This window comes from Mercurialis annua, linkage group LG1-X, assembly GCF_937616625.2.
Source record: "Mercurialis annua linkage group LG1-X, ddMerAnnu1.2, whole genome shotgun sequence".
NCBI classification, from domain to species: Eukaryota; Viridiplantae; Streptophyta; class Magnoliopsida; order Malpighiales; family Euphorbiaceae; genus Mercurialis; species Mercurialis annua.
In genome coordinates this window covers 14,582,887-14,605,163 of record NC_065570.1, presented here as the reverse complement: position 1 = coordinate 14,605,163, position 22,277 = coordinate 14,582,887, and the positions used below count along the sequence as shown (strand labels likewise).

General features: G+C 33.9%; 1 protein-coding gene across 5 annotated transcripts; it reads right to left on the bottom strand.

Annotated features, from left to right (window-relative positions):
* Positions 1–9,237: 9,237 nt before the first annotated feature.
* LOC126664319 (protein SENSITIVE TO UV 2) lies at positions 9,238–21,981 on the bottom strand. Of its 5 annotated transcripts, XR_007637391.2 has the most exons (13): positions 21,665–21,981; positions 21,527–21,565; positions 20,906–21,012; positions 20,034–20,131; positions 19,584–19,936; positions 17,328–17,396; positions 16,666–16,751; positions 16,087–16,371; positions 15,898–16,004; positions 12,480–12,628; positions 10,889–11,085; positions 10,025–10,118; positions 9,565–9,667 (listed from the first exon to the last, which is right to left on the bottom strand). XR_007637391.2 is itself a non-coding variant. In XM_050356662.1 (12 exons), the coding sequence occupies exons 1-12, from the start codon at positions 21,959–21,961 to the stop codon at positions 9,442–9,444; spliced, it is 2,013 nt and encodes a 670-aa protein (XP_050212619.1). In that variant the 5' UTR covers positions 21,962–21,978; the 3' UTR covers positions 9,238–9,441. The 5 variants fall into 5 exon arrangements, 4 of the variants coding, with proteins under 4 accessions (XP_050212619.1, XP_050212620.1, XP_050212622.1 ...); XM_050356662.1 differs by lacking the exon at positions 10,025–10,118 and having other exon boundaries at positions 9,238–9,667; positions 21,665–21,978; XM_050356663.1 differs by lacking the exon at positions 10,025–10,118 and having other exon boundaries at positions 9,238–9,667; positions 16,666–16,748; positions 21,665–21,978.
* Between the last annotated feature and the right edge of the window lie 296 nt (positions 21,982–22,277).

The following is a 22,277-nucleotide window of genomic DNA, read 5'->3' as shown; positions in this document are numbered from 1 at the left end:
GACTGTCTTGTACTTTATAAAAAACTACAAAAGTTTTTTTCTACATTCAACCTTTCTTTTTTTATTTAGTCAAATTTATTTATTTCAATAATAAAACTATCTATTCCCTTATTTTGTTCATTTTCAGTCTATTACACTATGCTTTCCACTTGCTATATAACCCTACACACCCACGCCCCACCACCCAGTTGGCGGCTGGCATCATTCCCCTTTGCCAAACCGAGTTCGGACACAATCAAAAATAGAAAGGGCTTACTTTTAAACTCTAGAACTTACTTTTAAACTTTAATACTCAAATTTTAATTTTTATGCTTTATGTTTTTCTATTTTTTTATATTTGTTTTCTTCCGATTACAAAAAAATTAGTAAGAATTTAGCGAAAGCAGTGATGAAATATCATAAAATTCCACATCGCCAGAGACAGGATTTGTTTGGGGGTGTAAAAAACAATACTATCATTCATAAACTATCATAGAAAAAAAAAATTAAATTTAACTTCACTAACAAAAATAATTAGTCCAATTCAACATAAAAATATTAAATATAAGTCGCAAAATTTAAATCTTTTTATCAATCAATTATGCTACTGAATCACGTATTATGCTAAATAATAATACTGGAAAAATTCTCAGGAAAAATTGTTGGGTCACAAGTGGACCACTTAAGTACCAATCTCCTGAATAAAATTTAACTCGATATAACTGTAGACACCTATTTTCCAGACAGGTAAAAAGTGATAAAAGACTGAAGCTTCCAATGATTTTTTTCAGAAAAATTCGTCCGGATGACAAGCTATCGATTCAAATAAATTGTTTAAGTTTAAAAATTGGACTAATTGCAATATCTTAGAAGTTTATGAGCCAATTTGCAAGTTTGATGGATTAAAATTGACTATATTCCAAACTATAGGGTCTCAGAGGCCTTTTTCTAATATTTGCGAGCACCAAAAATGACTTTTAACCATATTTTTTTGAAAACTAAAAACCTTAATTATATAAAATCATAAGCAATGACATTTGTAAGAAATCCAGGATAATTGGTAAACCAATCCTGGTGACCTGACAGAAAACAGGCAATAACGCGCTAACAAATGTGCAGCCAGATATCGCCTTACGAAAAAAATAGATAAACTACTACACTGCTTCTTAAGCTCAATACAGTCCTCGATCACAATGTCTGACAAAACACACTTTGGATTCCTAATGTCCGAAATAACTTCAAGAACACCTGACTCCAAAACAACGTTCTACCACCATTAAATCCAACTCAGCGCTTCTCGAATTGCTATACCTTCAACTAACCGAGAAGAAACAACACCTGGAATATTAATGAACGAGCTTGAATAAATCTTCCCAAACTATCTCTGATGATCAGACCAGCCCCCATCGACCTGCTCTCACTGAAATATGCAGCATCAACGTTAATTTTCAAGTAACCATCCATTGGAGCACGCCAATTTACCGACCATCCTCTTTCAACAGGTTAACGTCACACAGATCACCTCGCCTAAAGTTTGCCGGCTTCCAAGCAGCTAACTGATGGCCTGCATTATTTAAAACAGCAGCAACAGTACCTGTTTTATTCGCCCAGACCACATCATTCATATTTCTCCAAAGACCCCAACAAATCATGCACGCAATGTAAGCATCTTCCTCCAATAATTCCTCAAGCCAACTCTGAACCCAACCAAACACGCTATCACTTGCTCTCAACTGACACCGAATCAACAAAGCACGCCATACATCTACCGCAAAAGGCAGTCCTTTAAAGCATGAAGAGCACATTCAGGAGCAGCTGCACCGATTCTACAATCACCATAAATGAAGATTTCCTCCCTACAAGTGCATTCGCCGTTGGAAGATAACCCGACGTTGCTCTCCACAAGAAGTTTCTGCTATGAAGCTGCACTTTCAAAACGCCAAATTTTACCCCAAGTCTTATCATTACTAGAACTCAACTCGCCATATGTCGCACGATAACAACTCTGGATAGTACACAGACCCCTCTTTTCAAACACCCAAAACCAACTATCCTCAACATTTCTACAACTTAGAGGAACTCCTAAAATCCGGGAAGCATCCTCCTCATGAAAGACGTCCCGCACCAGGTCTACATCCCATCGAATACTGCCATTTTCAAACAAATTGACCACCTTAGTCGATGCAATTTTAGCTTGTTTAGGACCAACCAGAAACCCATTCTCCACGTCGTTTAGCCACGGGTCGTCCTAAACATTTATATTAATTCCATTCCAAATATGAATACGAGCTCCTCTCCGCATAATATCTTGTGTTTTAAAAATGGTATGCCATAGATAGCTCGGGTTTGCACCCAGTTTAGCACCAAAAAAACAAAGTGTTAGGGAAGTACTTCGCCTTAACATCACGGGCCATTAGAGAGTCCGACATAGACATCAACCGCCAAGATTGTGTTGCCAACATAGCCACATTAAACTCTCTAATTTTTTGAATCCAAGCCCGCCAAAGCTTTTCGGAACGCAAAGCTTATCCCACCTAGCCCAACATATACCTTTCTTTTTCATTTGATTTCGACTCCACCAAAACGAGTTCATCATACGCTCCAATTCCTTGCAAAGCCGCAACGGGATCAAGAACACATTCATGACATAATTTGGAAGAGATTGAGCAACCATTTTAATGAGAATCTCTTTTCCACCTCGAGATAAAAAAATTAGCGTTCCAACCTTTAATTTTCTGCTCAACACGATCTGAAAGGTAAATGAATATCTGGTGTTTATTCCTCCCTATAAGAGAAGGGAGTCCAAGGTATTTACCTTGATCTTCGACCATTGTTACAATCAAATCTACAAGATCAGTCTGCACCTCCTCCTTCACATTACGGCTGAACATAATATTTGATTCACTCAAATTCACAAGCTGTCCCGATTGCTTCTCATAGCAGTCTAGAATATATTTTTTTTATCTCCAACAGCTCCTCCTCAGCAGCTCGAAAAAAAAAGAAACAATTGTTCGCAAAAAAGAGATGATTAACAGCAGGGGCGCTCCGACTAATAGCAAAACCATGAAGCTTTCCTGATCTCACACCTTCATTAAGTAAGAAACTCAAACCCTCTGCACAAATGAAAAAAAAGTACGGCGACAACAGATCTCCTTGCCTAATGCCTTTACTCGGAATAATAATCAACACAATCTCCGATACTCGTGTACCGCACTGAAGAAATGCAACTCAAAATCAGATTAACCCAATGCGAGTTAAACCCCATAGCAGACATCATACTACCCACGAAGCTCCACCTTACACGGTCACACGCCTTCCTCATATCGACCTTTAAAGCCGGCGCTCTGTTCTTGCATAAGATAGTGCCCAATTTCAAAGGCTATAATAAAATTATCTGTAATGAGTCTATCTTCAACGAAAGTACTTTGGGTATCTGAAATAACAATAGGTATAAGCCTCTTCATCCGATTAGCAAGAACCTTTGCAATGATCTTATACGCGACGTTACAAAGCGAGATCGACCTATAATCCATAACAACCTCTGGGTTTGAACCTTTCAGAATAAGCACAATAGCAGTGTCGTACAACCCCTTAACTAACTCCCCTGTCATAAAAAACTCATGGCACCACCTAACCACCTCAGGTTCGACAATACCCCAAATACGATTTAAAAAAAAAAGCGGGATTGAACCCGTCTGGGCCCGGCAACTTATCATTATGCATGTTAAACGCTGCTCTCCTAACTTACTCGGGATCAATAGGCTGCAAGAGCAACTCGTTATCTGACTCAGAAATGCGAGAACAGCCCCTGATAACTTCCTCCACAGGCACACTGCTATCAACGAACAAATTACTGTATTACCTCATAAAGACGTCATCGATATCCTTCTTAGACGTTTTCCAGCCACCACTTACCTCTTTAATTCTTGTAATCCTGTTACTTCTACGTCTGGACGAAGCCGAGTTATGAAAAATATTTGTGTTCGCGTCGCCACCTTGCAACCAGTGGACCTTCGCTCTTTGTTTCTAGTATTATTCTTCTTTCGCCAAAAGGATATGAAATTCCTCTAGGGTTTTGTTATACCTATTAATACCTTCTATATTCGAACAAGTTTGGAGCTGCTTCAACACCTTACGTTTCTCATCAATCTTCTTCTTGTAATTTGGCTTTTGGTTTACACCCCACCCTTAAAGAGCTTCTCTACTCGAAGTCAATTTTCCGACAATGTCAGTTCTACTACCACCTTCCCAACCCAACGCCACCCCTTCACTACAATCTTTCTTCTCCAACCAAACATTATTGAGCCTGGATATCTTTAAGAAGTAATCTGAATTCAATTTAATAAATAGAAGTTTTAACTAATCCTAACACCTAAAAGATTATCACTTAACACTCTTTCACACTCCTAACTCTACCCCTCCACCTGATTTAAAAAACCTAACATAACTTAACCTCTAGAAACCCTATGTTGTGATTGAATTTATCAACACGAGCTTGCGGACATCTTTACGAAGCCTCTAAATGAAGATCGCATGAACTTCATTGTTAGAGAAATCGGTATGCTCGATGGGAATTCTTTGAACTAATTGTTTATATATGTTCTAAATTTTTTCGTTCGGCGGCATTGTTCTTCATCTACTCAAACTCTTTAAAATTGGATATTTATATTCAATTTTCTATGTATGAGTATCACATGAATTTATCCATACATGTTTCTAGATTGTTGTTTCTTTTTTCTAAAAAATAGTTCATTATCTCTATCATTCAACATTCTGAACAATCATTCATCTCGTTTTCCTTTCATTTCAGAATTTCTGCCTGGGGAACGATCTAATGGAAGAGCTCTTGAACGATCGTTTAAAAAATTTCATGATCGTGCATATGCAATTTTTTGGTTTTTAAAATCAGTTTTCCTTCTTCTTCTCTATTGTTCTCTCAATCTCTTCTCGTCGCTGCCAAAAAAAATAAAATAAACCTCATTTTAAAGCCGTTTTATCTCAAATAAAAGCCAATACTTCAAATAAAACTTCATTTTCATCGTTTTTACTCATTAATTTCCGGTTTTTATTGGCTTTTTGGTGGGTTTCTTAGAAACCCTAGCTTTTCACTCTTTTGGGGTTTTTCAATTTTCTTGGTATTTTCACCTCTCTCCGGCTTCAATGGATCCCAATATTGGAAAGAAGAAAAAGATATCGGCTAATCGCAATCCCATACCATCTCGGGCTTCAAATCCGCTAAATCTTGACGCCAACGCACGCTCTCGGTATGACTATCTCTCTAAACGCCTCTTTCAATGTTTTAGAGTTCATTCGTTACACACTATTGAGTCTCTAGGTTTTAAGAATGAGTTTGAATTGTGGGTGAACAATCTTGATTGGAATACTTTTCGCAATGTCGAAAATGTTAGCGATAGGGCTTTAACTCTTGAATTTTTGTCTACGTTGCAAGTGACCAAACGCCACAATGTCCCAGACCTTCCGTACTACTCCTTGAACTTTAGGCTTAAGGGTGTTGAGTATTCAGTAACTAAGGAAGATTTCAATGCTATGCTTAGCTTTTCAATCGATGGTTTATCCTTTATGTGTAGGAATGACTTTATGGTTGGTACCACTTATAGAAGATTTATTTGTGGTCATTACTCGTGGGAATATCGTAAGCATCGCTGTTCTCTTTTTAAATCGCTTTCCCTTTGATATTTCCAATATGTGATTTCCTATTCGATTATTGCTCGTGGTATGTCGTATGAAAAGACGACTAAACATGATTTAATTTCATGCATTATGCTATCAATAATATTAAGGTGCAAAGCGGTCTCTTTTTCACCGATAGACTTTTTAGTATTGTGGAGGATCGTTTAGGTAGTGCGATCACAATAGGTCGATTTGTGACTCGCATTACTTGTGCCGTTGGAGCGATGTCTCTCAATGACCCGTTTCCACTACCTAATGACTCCACCACTACCTTGTTGGATATTCATTTTTATTCTTAATGCTCACATCATTAAGCTTGATCTAGAGACAAAGTCTTATGTCTTTTGTCGAGATTCGATTGAACCCGGCCCCATTCCTCCTTCCGAATCCCGTGATGAAGATGATCCTCGTGAAGAGAGCTTCCGAGCATATTCTTCGCTTATCTCCTTCATGCCTACTCCTTGTCCCTTTGACTCTGCGTCGTCCTCTTCCCAAAATGATCCCTTAAACTCTATCCTCTCGAGTCTCCACTCCTTTCGTACTTCGGTCGAGTCTAGCTTTACTCTTTTGGACACTCGTTTTGATTTGCTTAGTACTTCGATCACCAATGCTCATTCTATGTATGATCGTTGTTTTGAGAGAATTGAGAGGGATTTGCGTGCACTACATCTTCATCATAGATCGGTTCTAGCTACGCCGCTTCGATGGACGACGACATCTCAGGACGTGGTGATGCTTTCGATGGTGGTGATGTTTGAGTCTATTTAGTTCTGCTTCTTTTTTTGTGCTATCTTTTGAAACTTATGGACACATGTGTTTGATAGCTTATTATGATGTCGTTTTATGTTTTGAGAATTGTTTAGCTCTATCTTTTGTTGGTTTGAGACCTTTTCCATATGTTTTTTTTTTGCCAATCTGACCCTTTTTGTTCAGCGTGGCAAAAACGCGTGTTTTCAAATACTTGAAGCGCGTGAATGATAATTAAACTATACTATTTTGTTCTATTTAGTCCTTAAACTATACTATTTTGTTCTGCCTTTAATTATTATTTTTTTCCTATTGTACATTTAAATTTTAAAATTTTACCAATTTAACCTCCTGAAAAATACAATTACTTAATTTTCAATCATATTATGTCTAGCATGAATTCTTATAAGCATATATTTATTCTAAATTTTAATAATATTTTATGTAAATTGTTGATGATAGTAGAAATTTGAACAAAAATGGTAGAAATAAATAAAAAATATTTAAAATTAATCAATGATTACATGATATTACTTCTTGTACATGTATACTTTTTTACATTTCAACAATGATAAAAGGAGTTTGTCTTTTTTTATTAACGATATTTATAAAATACATAAATTTACTATACTTTGATGATATTAAATGAAAGCTTAATTGTTCAAAAAAATTTCCAAATTTTGGTGTGTTTCAAAAATTTAACTCGAACTTGTAATTTTAAAAATTTTAAGATACCAATTTTAAATTTTTTGCAATTTCAAACCTTTAAATAAATTATAAATATTTCAAGTTTGTGTTTAAATTGCAAAACACGCTAAAGTTCACATTTTTAAAGCAATTAATCCTTAAATGAAATTTTAAATAATACTATCTCCGTTCTTTTTTAGTTGTCCATTTAGCCAATGTTGCTCATACCAAGATAGTGCTTCTTTTGTCTTAATTTATAAAGAAAAATACTAATATAGCCCTATTAGTTAGTAAATGCCTTTTAAATTAAAACATAGGGTCATTTATTAGGGATGGGTAAACTTGGAAGATAAGTAGCTAATATCACATGGAATTAGTAAATGGACAATTATTTGTAGACAAATAAAATTGGCTAAATGGACAACTAAAAAAGAACGGAAGGAGTATATAAATACATCGCTCTTTATTTTAAATATAAAAAACATATTTATATCTTTTTTAAAATCAATACATTGTGTGAGAGGTTAAATGGGTAAAAAAATAGTAGCTTAGATGTATGGAAAAAACATTTAGTTAAGGAGTGTTATAGGTCAAAATGATATAGTTTAGGGGTCAAGTAGAATAAAATTCAAATTTTTTTATCCACGTCAGCGCGCGTGTCTTCACGTACAGTTTGAGGGGTTAAATAGAAAAAAAATATAGTTAAGAGCTCTAATAGAACAAAAAATTAGTTTAGAGGTCACAAAGAACAAAAGGGTAAAATTTAGGGGTTAAAAAAGTATTGAGCCAAAATAGCTTTAAAGCACAATTTGTAATTTGTAATATGTAATTAAGTTTATATCTAGTGAAAATCTCAATCATTGATTGAGTAGTGGATGTAGGATTGTGTTTATTACGAACCACTCTAAAATTACTTTGTGTTCTTCTCTAAACCCTAACCTCATCCATCTCTATCTTAAACAAAATTTTAATTTCTCTATTAAACCTAATTTACCCCCTCCCCTTTTTAGGGATTTCATATTGGTATCATAACATTGTAGAGAAAAACGATTTTCTGTCAAAAAAGACTTGATTATCATATTATCATCACAATATTATACGGTTATGATAATAGTATGATAAGATTATTAGTATGATATAATTATGATAATAGTATAATATAATTATAATAATAGATAGACAAGGTTATGATAATAATATGATAAGATTATGATGATAATATGATAAGATTATGATAAAATAAAGGGTTAATGTCATAAAAATTCACCAACTTTACACGTTTTTCATTTTAATCACGCAGTTTAAATTTTTCTCAATTTCATGCACGAACTACCACTTTTTCTCAAATTCATGCACGGTGCTGAGGTGTCACGACTCCATTGGTGTAATTCATTGAGGTGGGGGGTCATTTTACACCAATGAATGAGTGCCACCTCAGCACCGTGCATGAATCTTGAGAAAAAGTGGTAGTTTGTGCATGAAAATGAGAAAATTTAAACTGTGATTAAAATGAAAAAACGTGTAAAGTTCGTGATTTTTTTAACATGAACCCTAAAATGAATCATGATATTTATAATAATAGTATAATACGGTTATTATAATAGGTAGATAAGGTTATGGTAATAGTACGATAAGGTTTATGATAATAATATGATAAGGTTATCATAATAGTATAATAAATTTATGATATAGTTATAATAAAGTACATCATGATATTGATATGATAATAGTATAATACGGTTATACTAATAGATAGATAAGGTTATGATAAGAGATTGTAATATAGTTATGATAAAGTATATTACGATATATGATAATATTATGATAACTTTTATAAAAATGGATTATAATAATAGTATGATAAAGTGCGAAAAATAATTTTTATAGACAAATCGTAATACTGAAATGATAATGTCATGATACGTAAATGATACGGAGTAAAATCATAATTGTTTTAATACCGAGAGTAAAAATATAATTTTGGAGAAAACATGAAATATTTTTTGTAACTTTTCCATATTGAGGTAAAAAGTGCAATATTTTCATTTTAAAGGTAAATACATAAATTTTCCAATAATAAACTGACACCGGAGTAACACATACGATACGGTATTGGTATTTCCCTAGCTGTAGTTGATCAAACTAAAGAGCACTTGCATGATTTGCAAAATCAAAAAGTATAATGTATGTTAGTAATGAATTCTGTGTCCGTCACCGAATTGTGTGGAAGGCTATCAATAATCTTGTTAATACGAATAAGAAATTGTCGAACTAAAAGAACATGTATTTACATGTGCCAGGGAATTTACTGATACAAATATGTACAAGTGACGTGCGTTAAGATCCTAAATATGTAAAAACCCTTTTCTTAAGTAGTCGGGCTAAGTCGACAATTTCCGATTCTCTCATCTTCTGGTCTTTTTGAGACAATCTTGATACAATATCAATGGTTAAACTGGCCATTTCTCTACTTGCTGTTAACCCTTGTAAAACGATACTCGAGTACCCTGGGTTTGATACAACTCTATTCAGTAAAATCAGTGCCTCACGCATCAGCAAACTCCTACACATTGCAGAATTTAAACAGCATAAGAAAAAAATCAAGCCAGCACAAGAACAAAAAACAATACAAATATCCGAGTATACATTGAAAATATCACACAATGTCCAATAATGCTGTATTCACATTGCTGACAGACAAAAAGCTTTATTCAGGTTCAGAATAACAACGCATTATTAAAGGGCCAGATTAAATTCAATTGAAAGTAAACTTAGCATTTCAGCATCAAGTCTGATCTTTCTCCTTCCAACTTATTTCCTTTTGCCTACATGGTTATTTTCTTGCAATTTCAATCCTGAATCTACAAAAGTCGAGCAACCCAGAAACTGCTCCTAGATATATATTAATCTAAATACTAACTTTTTCATCACAACTCCGCATATGGACAAGTCGTTTGTCCATAGCCCGGTCCAAAAGTCAACAAGGAGGAGGGTCGCAGTAGATTCGTAACAACCTGCGTAAACATTCCGTCACATCTCATGATATATGCACTCTTTGGTATTAAAGTTGGGGCATTCCCTACTTGCGATACGCTGCGTCAGAACCCAGGTGTAACAACAAAGAGGCAAGAGCATAGGGCGGTCCTCGAAAGCAACGCGCCATCTCAACGCCCGGATGTGGTACAAAGTAAGCAAGGGTTCTCAATCAACGAAGGATGTGGTTAAAGAAGCTGGTCCAGATAACAAGTGCAAGAGAAGGTAAATGCTTCTACAAAAAAAATTGGAAGAAAGAACAAACCGGGGATTAGATTTGGTACTTGGAGTTGGAATATTGTCTCTTAAACAAGTAAACTGATAGAGCTCGTAGACACTATGGAAAGAAGAAGGTTAGACGTATTAAGTCGGATGAAGAGAATCAAGCAAACTTGAATAAAAGTGATTCAAAATGATCAAGCAGCTCTTGATCTTAATGAAGAGGTCACCCAAAATCATGTGAGTGGAGAAAGAGAATCCATGTGCTTGAGAATAAGTCCGAGGACCAGATTTAGAAAGTTTAAAACAAACAAGACTTTTACTCGCAGAACAACAGTATTAGGACTTAGCTGACACAAAAGTTAGTTTAAAGATGCAGAATTTTAGTTCTGAGAATGAAATTAAAAGGTATAAGATTTGAGGAATCAACAACTTAAAGCTACATTTTTAATCAGAAAAAAGTGCTACAAGCATGAAACCACCATTAAAAGCGAAACTATACAGGAAGATCACATTTATGATTAGTACGAACCTTGCTTTAATGCATTCTACTGGCTCAGAAGAGACCGACTCTTCTACATTCATTTCTGATATCAAAACCTGTAAAATTAGTATAAGAAAATTCTTCTCTCCAAGTAACTTGTAATTCACTAGAATTTCAAACCCATGTTTCCCTGAAGAGGCCAGAAAAGCCAGCATAGTAACAGCTCTTTTACGAAGTTCTATGTCCTGCAATGCCATCAACCAAAGATTAGAATTATGCAACTACCAATGCGTTCTTATATGGATGCAGATGACATGAAAAGTTCACAGCCAATAGAAACAGCAGAATGCCTTGAGAATAGCTCGACAATTTGCTTAAGTTTTTGATCCTAGAAACAGAGAACATGAACCAAAACGTAAATTCTAATATTTTGAAAATTAATAACACAAACTGGAAGAGTCGATTCTCAATATTCACCCTGAACATTGCATGGCAGTAAACCAAAATCAAGATTGGAAAAGAATCCATCATTCAATTTTAACACAAAATCCGAGAAACATATCCAATTGCTATGATTAATGTCATTCAGCACTAAAAGCTCATGGGAGAATCAAGGAAAAGAAAAAAGAAAAGAAAAGGCAGCTTGGGAGAATATCACAATTTCAAGTCAGATTGATGCAGAACAACCAGACATCTTCAATTTTTTGCAACTTCATGAACTTGGAGCTGCATTGCCAAACTCATGAGAAGCAATTGGTAAAACTAAAAGCTAAATTTGAAGTTGAAATAAGAACAAGAATGTACGTTAACAATTAGGGTAGGTAAAATGGTAGCCGATTAAGCATCAAAGAAGAACAAGCAATAGAAATAGATTTGGTACATAAACAGTACCCAGTAAGAAGAGTAATAATATGGAAAATTTTACTGTTATTTGACCCAATTTGATAGGAAAGTGAAACTAGGTTACAAACTTGAACACCCGTCAAGTCTACTTTCAAAGGGAGTGCTTGCGTCCTAGCTATTTCAAACATATTATCAATTCTTTGTAACCTCGTGATGTTGAAGCTACATAGCCAAATTCATGCGAAGAAGTTTGGTAAAAACAAAGGCTAATTTAGGGATTGATATGGTAGCTGGAATTATATGGGCAATTCAGGTGAGCTGCTGAAGGGCGACCGATTAGAAATCACAAAAGAAAGAGAGATATTGATATGAACTGCGTTCACTTTAAAGTGCAGGTTTGCTACATATATGGTGCCCAGCAAGAAGAGTAACATGGAAAAAAAATTAGAGCCAGGTTGATATGAAAATAAAATTAGATTTTTGATGGAAGAACATAAAATACAAAACAAATAAACCACAGCGCCCTAAATTCCCTGTAGTCTAGCAAGTAGTAGATCCAAACTCTTATAATATCCGGGGCTTCCTTCAACACGAGACCATTTCTGACATAATAACAACTTAGCTATGCTATAGCGATGATGTTCACAAGTTTGCACAATTTGATGCCCTCAAACATTTACAGTTTTTTCATTATCAATTCAAATCCACAAGCACAGGTAAAATGTCAAGCAGGATGGTTGAAAAAATTAAAGTGTCAAATCAACAGTTAAAATGAAACATAAACTATCCTGCCTACCTTAACATTATTTCCACTGCAGGCAATACAGTCTACCAAACCCTCAAGGAGAGCACTGAACCCTTCGCAATTTGAAGCGTTGTTATTGTCATTTGCAGCAATATCACCCTCTTTATGACCAGAGCAGAAGACACTCAATAGTTTGGGACCTTGAATTAAAACAATAATAGAAACTTGATGCATGAATGAAGAGCCAAATAAAGAATAATTAAAATCATAAACTCTTTAATTAGCAGGTAAACCAAAGGAATGAAGCTAATCCAGGAAAGGTAGTAAGCTATTTGCATTCAGCTTAAGGAAAAAATTTCTTAAAAAAAGGATTTTTTTCAGAACAAAATCAAGAGCTCATTCCACGGCTATGAAAAGAATCTAGAGTTGACTTAATGCAAGACTGTTCTATTAGTAGTCAAGAAAAGCATCAACAGGTATGCATGAGAGCTCACATCCTTAAACCTATAGTGCAGTAGTTAAAAATTATAAAATGTGACAGAGATATTAGTCACCTTCTCAAGGTTAATTTTCGTAGTTAGCAAAGTATGCAACTTTTCAAAGGCTCCTGCACCCATGGTTTCAAATAACAGCGAGTTACAAGATGTCACGGACATCATTCAAACGATTTAAGCTTGCCCTTAACATTTTTACCCTTATCGGCAATCATTATTTTATGCACAGGTATCAGTCGTTATCAAACTGTTACCTTTAATTGATATCGTTGTGCAGAACAAAGAATTAAGAATTCTTGCAAAAACAAATTACAGTGTTTAGGGGTTGAAATTTAAATCTCCTTTTTCAATTCTGAGAAAGAATGAGAAGAAAGTCAGATCTGATTTACAATAATTTTTTAATTGAAATAGTTAGACATATTTTTGCATCGATTTTTATATCTACTCTTCCAATAAAGTGTGAATACTCTAAATTTATGTTGTATGCAAATTTGATTATATGGATTGTGAACATGAAAAAAAATTATGTATTTTTTATACTTTATTACTCCCTCCATCCTGTTTAGAGGTCTCATTTGCCATTTTGGGATGTCCCACTTTAAAAGTCTCATTTCTATTTTTAGAGTACTTTTACATTGAAGCTTTCTTTTTACCCTACTTTTAGTCGTCTCAAAAAAAGATCTATGGAAAATTTCACTATCATTAACAGGGGCAAAATATGAAAAAACCAAAGGTAATGCATATTTAATAATTTATAAAATAAATTATTGAGCATATTTTATTAAAATAAAATTAAAAAAGCTATTAGATATTTGTATTGTTAAGTTCCATTTAACTACTTAAAAATCTATTAACTCCAGATAATTACACATAGTTTAAAATAATTTGTGCCGTGGCAGACTGTTATTGATACTTTTTCATTTTATACGGCCGCGGCTGCGATTTTGGTCTTTACCTAAATCCATGCCTGCCTCCCCGTCTCCCATCATCCTTCTCCCTCAACAGAACAGGATGCTATCCTAATTCAAAAGTATTCTAAACTCAAAAATAGAGGCCGGAGCCAGATGAAGTGACCCATGCAAGAGAGCACTTAGAACGTATCGTCACCCAAGAGCAAAAGGATTTGAGGCAATCATTCAAAAGAACTAAAAGATAAGGCTAGTTTAATCATACGTAACAAATTAATGACTCATGCACTATCTTCATCGTCCTCCAACTCAGATATTAATATACTAACGTGAAAATAAGAAAACCTTCCAGTAAAGACTATATTATTTAGAAAAAAGGGGAAAAATATTCTAAAAGATAAGCTCCCACGGAACTTTAATGATACTAATTAAACCAATGAAAAGGGAAACAAATTTTACACATACGTCAAAGTATAACTTTTTGTTTACGCACAAAAGCAGTTACAAATGCAAGAAGAAGCAATACTCGAGAAAAATTTACTAAGATATAAGTCCAATGTAAATCACTAGACAAAAACATTTTCAATTTAGATCTAGTCATAGTAATTAAAGGCGTTACTCTGAGGTACTTTGCCTTACTTCCATCCACCCACCATAAGGTGGACGATATTTCAAAGACACACATCTCACTGCACCTATAGGCAAAACATGCCTTAACGATTTTTTCTTTATATTTATTAGTTTTCCAAATTAAAGAAAAAGAACCAACCAAATGTTGTAGAATTACAGCTGTTGGTTTTGCAACTCCCACTCTACAAAAATAAGACCTTATTTCACCTGATACTTAAAAAAAACTATTCAGTTGTAGGGATGTCACCAGAAATCAATCGAGCACTTCCAGAGTTGCTGGAAAAAGAAAAGATCCTTTCATTCCAGGCAAACCCTTTCCAGCCTCCACTCACCTCGAATAATATATTTATCACTGTTTATTTTCTCAAAGTGGTTTTCTTTTTCTCTACTCATCCATCAGCTGTTATGTTCTTTTTTTTCCTTCTTGTGTTTTTTTTCTTTTCTGCTCTTATGTGTCATCTATATCTACTTCTCTTTGATAGCTTATGCTTTAATGCAATAGGGTTGTTTCTGGTTTGTACTTTTAATTTTTTTGTCATTGTACTATGATATAATCCACAATCATATCGTTTCACTTTTACCATTTTATTAACCTTACTTCAATAAGGTGTATATCTCGCTCGTCTTGCGCCTAGTGCCTCAGACTCCAAGACTCTTTCAGGCTTTCTTGCTCCTTGCACCTTAAACTACTATGGTTCTAGGTGTCTACAGAAAATCATTCAATGAATATTGATATATGTCAGGGTTGGATATTGCAACTTTAACTGTTGCTTCCTACCCATCAGTAACATTTACTTACTAGGGAGAGCTTAAGATAACGCATACGCCCAACTTATTAAAGGCAGTCAAATTAATATACTGAAAATTTAATGAACCAAAAGAGTGTAATATTTAGTTATTGATTTTCAGTTTCACACTTGTACAGCTAGGCCAAAGTGAAGTTGCCAAATCAAATTTTTTATTGTTGTTAGCTTCTAAGAGAATCTGCATCTACTGATTCTGATCTAAAATATAGAGCTACCCATTTAACATATCAATGATATGGTGACCACGAGATAACATCCAATAGCTACCAGCACAAGGTATTGTCTAACTGAGAAAATCCCTAAAGTATTAGGAAAAGAAGTTCCAAATGCTAGAACAATAAGCAAAGCTATACCTACCAACTAGATCCTTCACATGCACATCACAGTGGACAGTGTGTGTGCGTGGACCAAGTACTGTCCTAGAGAGATAATGAAAGAGTACAATAGTAAGCCCTTTTCAAGAACAATAAGACTACTATCGATTAGAGAGTGAGCTAGTAGCATAAGCTACTATCTCAAAGAAGGGCATTAATGTGGGGTAAGTCAATTAAACACTGCTAAATAAACTAGAAAGAAGACAATATAGATGAGATAAACAAAATTGCTTGTACATTCGATGACATATGCTTACAGTTTAGTAGTAGGTATAGTAGATGAAGCGCTTTCTTTTGCACATGTGAGCCAGCTTCCCTTTTTAAAAATTGTGCAATACTTTGAAATACTGCTGCCTGGCCAAATCTGTTCAAGAAAAATATTTCGGATATAAAACAATATCATAACCTGTCATAAAATGCAATAAAATAATCCCCAAGAAACTCACATTTCCCTTTCTGAGTGAGCATTTGTTCTCAGCAGAATCACATTCATGATAGAGATTGCCTTCAATCTTACATGACCCTGTGTCTTGCTAACAGCAATTGCATGCAACAACTCAAACAGAGAAACCCAGTTTACAGAAAGTGGCGATCCAATGTCAGAACACCAAAGTTCCTTCTTAACAAATGGCCTGAAGCTTGCAAAAGGTTCATCCTTATCACTCACAATAAACAGGCCTCTATCCTCGATGTTATTCCCAGATTTTGCTCCCTCAACCTTGACACTGTCCCTGAGTAGAGTGCACTGGAAAGTTCAAATCAAAGTTCATAAGCACACAAATATAAGTAAGAATTTTCAAAAGCATTACTTCATGGAAAATAGACAAACATGGATAAACACAAGAGCAAGAATTAATTCGTTCTACCAAAGGATTCCATGAACTTCTTTATATTCTCAACAAAGTCACTACGTTAAATCAACAAGAAGCAAATTGCAAAAGAAATTGTGTTTTGTGTTCCATCCGAATGATCAAAGTACAGTGAATGAACAGGGAAGAATATTCAACCAAGTAAATAGATGATACCTTTCTCCCAATTTCCTTCTCGAACATAAAAGTTGCTTCAGAAACACATGCAGTATGCTTAGAGAACTACAAAGGATATCAACCTGCTGAATGAATAAATTTGTTAATGTGGCAGTATTTTGAGAGAGGTGGAGCTAACATATAAAACTTCACAATTTTTAAATTTCATATAAAGAGGAGCAGTAAGAATGGGAACAACTCTTAGGTGGAAGGTCATATTTAAGGCATATCAACAAATAAACAACATGTTACAAACAGTAACGATGACCCTTAAGCGTCTATAACCAAGAACATCAACAATCTAATGCGTCAAAGAGAAAGAAAAAAAATTAATATGACAATGACTTATCCACTTACAAAGTATGTCTAAAATCGCTTAAAGAACAACAATCAACATAGTGAAAATGCAACCAAGAGTTTAACAATGCATCATGTGGACAGTCTATGAAATTTTGAATCTACCATGGAATGAAACTATCTCCAACCTGTATATTCTTCATGCTAGTTATTATGAGGCCTTTTATTCACTCCAACCAAGGCCTATGCTTTTGAAGTCAAATTTATTTTGGAATTAGGAGAAAAGAAAAAGGAATATAGAACATTCTCATTTTTCAAATATTTGGTCACTAAGTACAGGAAAAATAGAGATTTTAGAAACTCACACTTTCAAGACGACAAAGATCAATCAAAGGCTCAAGCAAAGCCTCCAACTGCAGCAGTCCATTACTGATCTACAATTCAAAAGAATGCATAAACATGCATAAATTAACAAGCATAAAAATGTCTAGAATAGTTAAATTCTGACCATACTTGTAAGCTTAACATTTACCAGCATGCAATAATTTATAATCGTATCCACATCAAAATTTGAGTTTGACAGCAAGTAATTAATTAACATATGGACATGGACATTAAAAACAGAAAGAAACAAAAAAAGTTGACCTCATGATAATGTCACTATAACATTGTATTCTTAATTTCAAATGTAATATCACTTTCAGGTTCCAATGTACAACTAACAAAGGCTGAGTATATCATTTTCATGATCACATAAGCAAAATTTTCTTTCAACAAAGATTTTGAACCAACCACATTTCCTTGTATTTAGATTGAGCTTGCATTTTCATTTCAATACAAGAACAATATAAATTTGAAATTTTGGGAAGTGAAAATGAAAACTATTATTGCAAATAGCTATATTCAATTCTTGTGCATTCAATTATGATGAATTCTAATAAATTTAGAACTCCATTCATAAAATTCGGCAAGTAAAACTAATTCTTTAAGTTTAACTAACTGTTGTTAGACTCTTATGAGTCACAAGTCGAGGTAAAATTGACGCGACTCTATGCATGAATCAAGAATAATATAGAATCAGTCTGGACTCGTTCGTATCGGAAGGGAATTGTTCGAATCGTCCGACTTGATTCATGCAAAACTCCATATTTTTTTCTTTTAAATGTGAGATCTTGTTACACATGAGGAACAAATAAGAAAAAGAGGTAAAAATTAAAAATTTAAGAAAAGAGAATGAAAAAGATAAAAAAAACTGGAGAGAAAAAGAAAAACAATGAAGTTTAATTGTTTTATTTTTAACTTATACTTTATTGTACTGGTATCTACTACACACGTGAGAAGTGTATGTAAAATTAAAAGTAAATTAATATTTTTTACTAATAGAGCATGTTAAATAAGAATTGTCCAATTATAGATTATCTTATTTGATTGTACAGGATTTCTAATTTCATTTTTTATGAGTTAGTTTCCTATGTATGAGTTTTACTAAATAATTAAGTAGTCCTTTTTAGATTAGGAAAAGTATTTTTTTGTATTCTTGAATTCTGTTTCCTATATATAAAAGTAAATTAATTATTTTGTCCATTAAATCATGTTAAATAAGAAATGTCCTATTGATTGTACTAGGATTCTTAAATTCGTTTTAGATAAGTTTGTTTCCTATATATGAGTTTATTTGATTTTATTTATCAGAAGATATAACTTTATTTTAGAGATAATTTAGCTATAAGAATACTTTATTTCTATTATAATATTTTATTTATGGTTTAACATAAAATTTATTTTAATATTATTTTATAAATATTAAACCAAATATACGATTCAGTTCTCGATTCACAAAATTAGGATTTCATTTCTCGAGTCGAATCTCGTTTTGATAACTATGGGTTTAATTATAACAAAAGTAATTAAAAACAGCTAAATAAAAAGAGGTTATCCATAAAAATACGTTTAATAGAAGAAAACAATTAAGATTGTTGATATGCATTAATGCATTAAAAATAATATGGTCAATTATCAGTCAATCATTATTCAATTTACAGCATGTTAATTATTTATATATAGAAGTCCAAGTAAAGCACGAGTAGCAGCTATCTGATTTCAACTATCTAAACCATCCAAGATTGACACTTAAGATAACAGAGCCAGAAAAGACAAAGTGACATGCAAGGATCTTGAAATATTCCTAGTTAGATAGTGTCATATAGAAAATGCAGGTAGAGAAAAACAAATAATAAAAAGATCATGAGATATGCCAGATTTAAAAAAATCATTACTATGCTTGTTAAAAGGAAACGTGACGACACAAAATATTGAATTTTAAACCAGCTGCCCACCCTCAATCGAGAAGTTAACTACATAACTTTACACTATTTTCACATTTAACCACTTAAAAAAAATTAATAATTAATTTAAGTAAAGAAAAAGAGAGAGGGAGAGGGAGAGGGAGGAAGATGCAGTGTGTATATTATTTGTCATATACTTTTTCTTAGAAAGAAAATCCAGAAGATTAAATATACTAGGACATAGTTAGATGTATATGACCTACAGCCTATCAAAATTTCTTATTCCACTTTGAGCAATAGGTTAATTTCCACAATAAGAGGTGTGATAAATCATACCTTTGTCAATACAGAATACAGCTGCGATATTTTTACAGCTTCATAATCATTAGAGGAGCAGATAAGGGACTGCAAAGCTGCACTGGAAGAATCTTCGGCCAATGCAGAATCACCTGACTTCGCAGTCATATCATTGCTCATGTGCGCAAAAAGCAACTGAAAGTCTGCTGGACAAGCCATGAACAGCTTGGAGAGTAAATTTCTACCCATGTCTTGAGCACTTGCAGAACCCCATATGCCAAGCAGCATTTCAGAAAGATTAACCTGGGAAGGTTGATTACCATTCAAATCTAGGTTGCTGAATTCACCATCTTTATCCGTCTGAACTCCTATGGCCTTTGATGATGAAGTGGCTAGACAGCAAAAAAACGAGATATCATGCACATTGAGAGATAAGAAAAAAAAGAAAACACTTCAGTTATGGAAGTATATCTGACGTGGGCACTACACCTAAATTAATCTGATATCCAGTCTCAGTGTCTGCAGCTTTTGCATGTTTAAATTGCATGGTAGCCCCATGGTTATCAAAAGTAGGAACTCCACATTCCCTGTCATTAGTCATGCCATTCTAAAATAAGTAAGATATTCCATTTTAGAACCAGAATACTATCAAATTCCAATTATAATCAGATTACACAAGCTAAGTATCAAACATACAAGAAAAACAAAATAGAAGAGATGGCAGCACGAAAATGGGGAGAGGGAGAAGAGAATTATTCCAAGGTTTTGCAAATGGAAAATAATGCCTTGCTAGTGAAGGTTCAGGCCTCAAGAATAACAACCATCCATTTTTAATAAGGGATAAAGATCGTCTAACTAAAAAAGGCCCATTCAGATGCATAATATAGGAGCATTGGCCAGATTCTTTTAAGGAAAACATCTTTAGACATGGTTTATAAAGGAAGCAAGCAAAGAACAAAAATAAGAGAAGCAATAAATTGTTCATATATAACTAAAATTATAAGGTTTCTATAACTACTAACAAACTGATATTGCATTTTAATAAAAATATTACAATATGAACCTACATAACCAAACAAACAAAAGAATAAGTTATCTACCAAACCAGAATTTGATAAGCACGTCTGATTTTTCACTGTATGTTAGTTTGAACAGTAACATAAGTATAAGTAACCTGGACGGTGATGCTATGCAAAAAAAAAAGGGAATTTACATTATTTAAAAATTCAACCACAAGGCACTTACATAAAGAATCAAGTTTTGGACAAAAGATTCTCAGATATGACAAACACAAATGGGAAGGCATGATAGCATTGAACACCAGTAATCTGCTTAAGTGCAGTGAGGGGTTTATAACTCACAAGTTACTAGAAGTAGTGGTATCTTTTTCTGCAGCGTGCGGGTATACAAACTTGATCTGCTCCGCTTTTTTGTTCCTCTCATTCCTAAGTTGATTGCGTTCTTGTTCCTGAAAGAGTAGAACAACTTATGAAATAGAGCCCTTTTTAAAATAAGACTTGAACAAAAGCAAAAATAAGTCAAAAACAAAAAGAAATAGCAATGGCTAGCTAAATATGTAAGCCATTATTCAATACTTAAAGAAAGGAAGCAAAAGCAACCATAAAATACAGTATGTAAGCCATTATTCAATACTTAAAGAAAGGAAGCAAAAGCAACCATAAAATACAGTATGGAACGATAAGCTAAATCTGAAAAAATAAAGAACCGGAGATTAAAGCTAAATCATGCAAACTGAATAGAAGCCTAAATCGTGGATTGTGTGCAGAAAACATAAAATGCAGCCAAATTGGAGCTTCAAAACCAGCAAATTTCTAACCTCGTCTTCACTTGAACATCACATTTTTTGGTCAAGAATATTAGGTAGGACCGAAATAAAAGTGATTGCAACATAATTGGTGGAGTATCAACAGGTTTTCACAACTAAGTATAGGTTGAGTTAATATAAAAAGAGAGAGATATACCAAGTCGAAAAGCTGCTTGGACGCAGTTGCCAACTCCCTCTGTAATAAAATAGACAAAACTGTTAGAATCATGAGATGCAAATTACTAGGTTAACAACAAAACATTAGAAAACCGAAAACCGAAAAGCGAAGAGGTACCTTTAAGCGATCAATCTCTTGATCTTTAAAATTGTGCGGTGGTTGTGGAAGGGTGTGAAGGGTAGGGTTTTGAGAGAGCTGCGGAGGAGGAGAGTGGGCATTGGGATAATGATGTTGAAACGATGGAAAAGGAATGGGATTTGGATTTGGATTTTTAGGGTTTTGGGTTGCAGCAGAGGAAGACAGAGCGAACTCTTCGACTTGGATTAATTGGTCTAAGAAATCTGCATCCCATTCTTCTTCTTCTTCTTCTTCTTCTCCAAAACCATTTTTCATTTTTCTCACACCACCGCTCATCTACCAACAAATTCTGTATAAAACAAGCTCAATTTTACAAACTAATCTAATTTGAACAAAGGATCACTTCACCCCTTCAACTTGGCATGAAAAACCAAAGAGCCCCAAATTTAAAACATTGGACAAAAAACCCAAAAGTTGAAAAACAACCCTTTTACATTAAAAAGAGAGTGGAATTACCTAATTAACCTTAATTCAATACTAATTAATTCTAATTAACCATGATTAATTCAAATTAATTAAAATTCTAACTAAATCTGATTAGAACTTGATCTAAAGAAAATTAAAATCTTATCTAACTAATTTTGACGCCGTT

What these genes read in the sequence shown, in the direction of transcription:
- LOC126664319 (XM_050356662.1), bottom strand. Translation starts at nt 21,961, where the DNA reads ATGAGCGGTGGTGTGAGAAAAATGAAAAATGGTTTTGGAGAAGAAGAA. An exon ending in ACCACTACTTCTAGTAACTT is followed by an intron (nt 20,132 to 20,905) that starts GTGAGTTATAAA and finishes GACTAATGACAG; the next exon opens with GGAATGTGGAGTTCCTACTT. An exon ending in ATCTTTGTCGTCTTGAAAGT is followed by an intron (nt 16,752 to 17,327) that starts GTGAGTTTCTAA and finishes TTATTCATTCAG; the next exon opens with CAGGTTGATATCCTTTGTAG.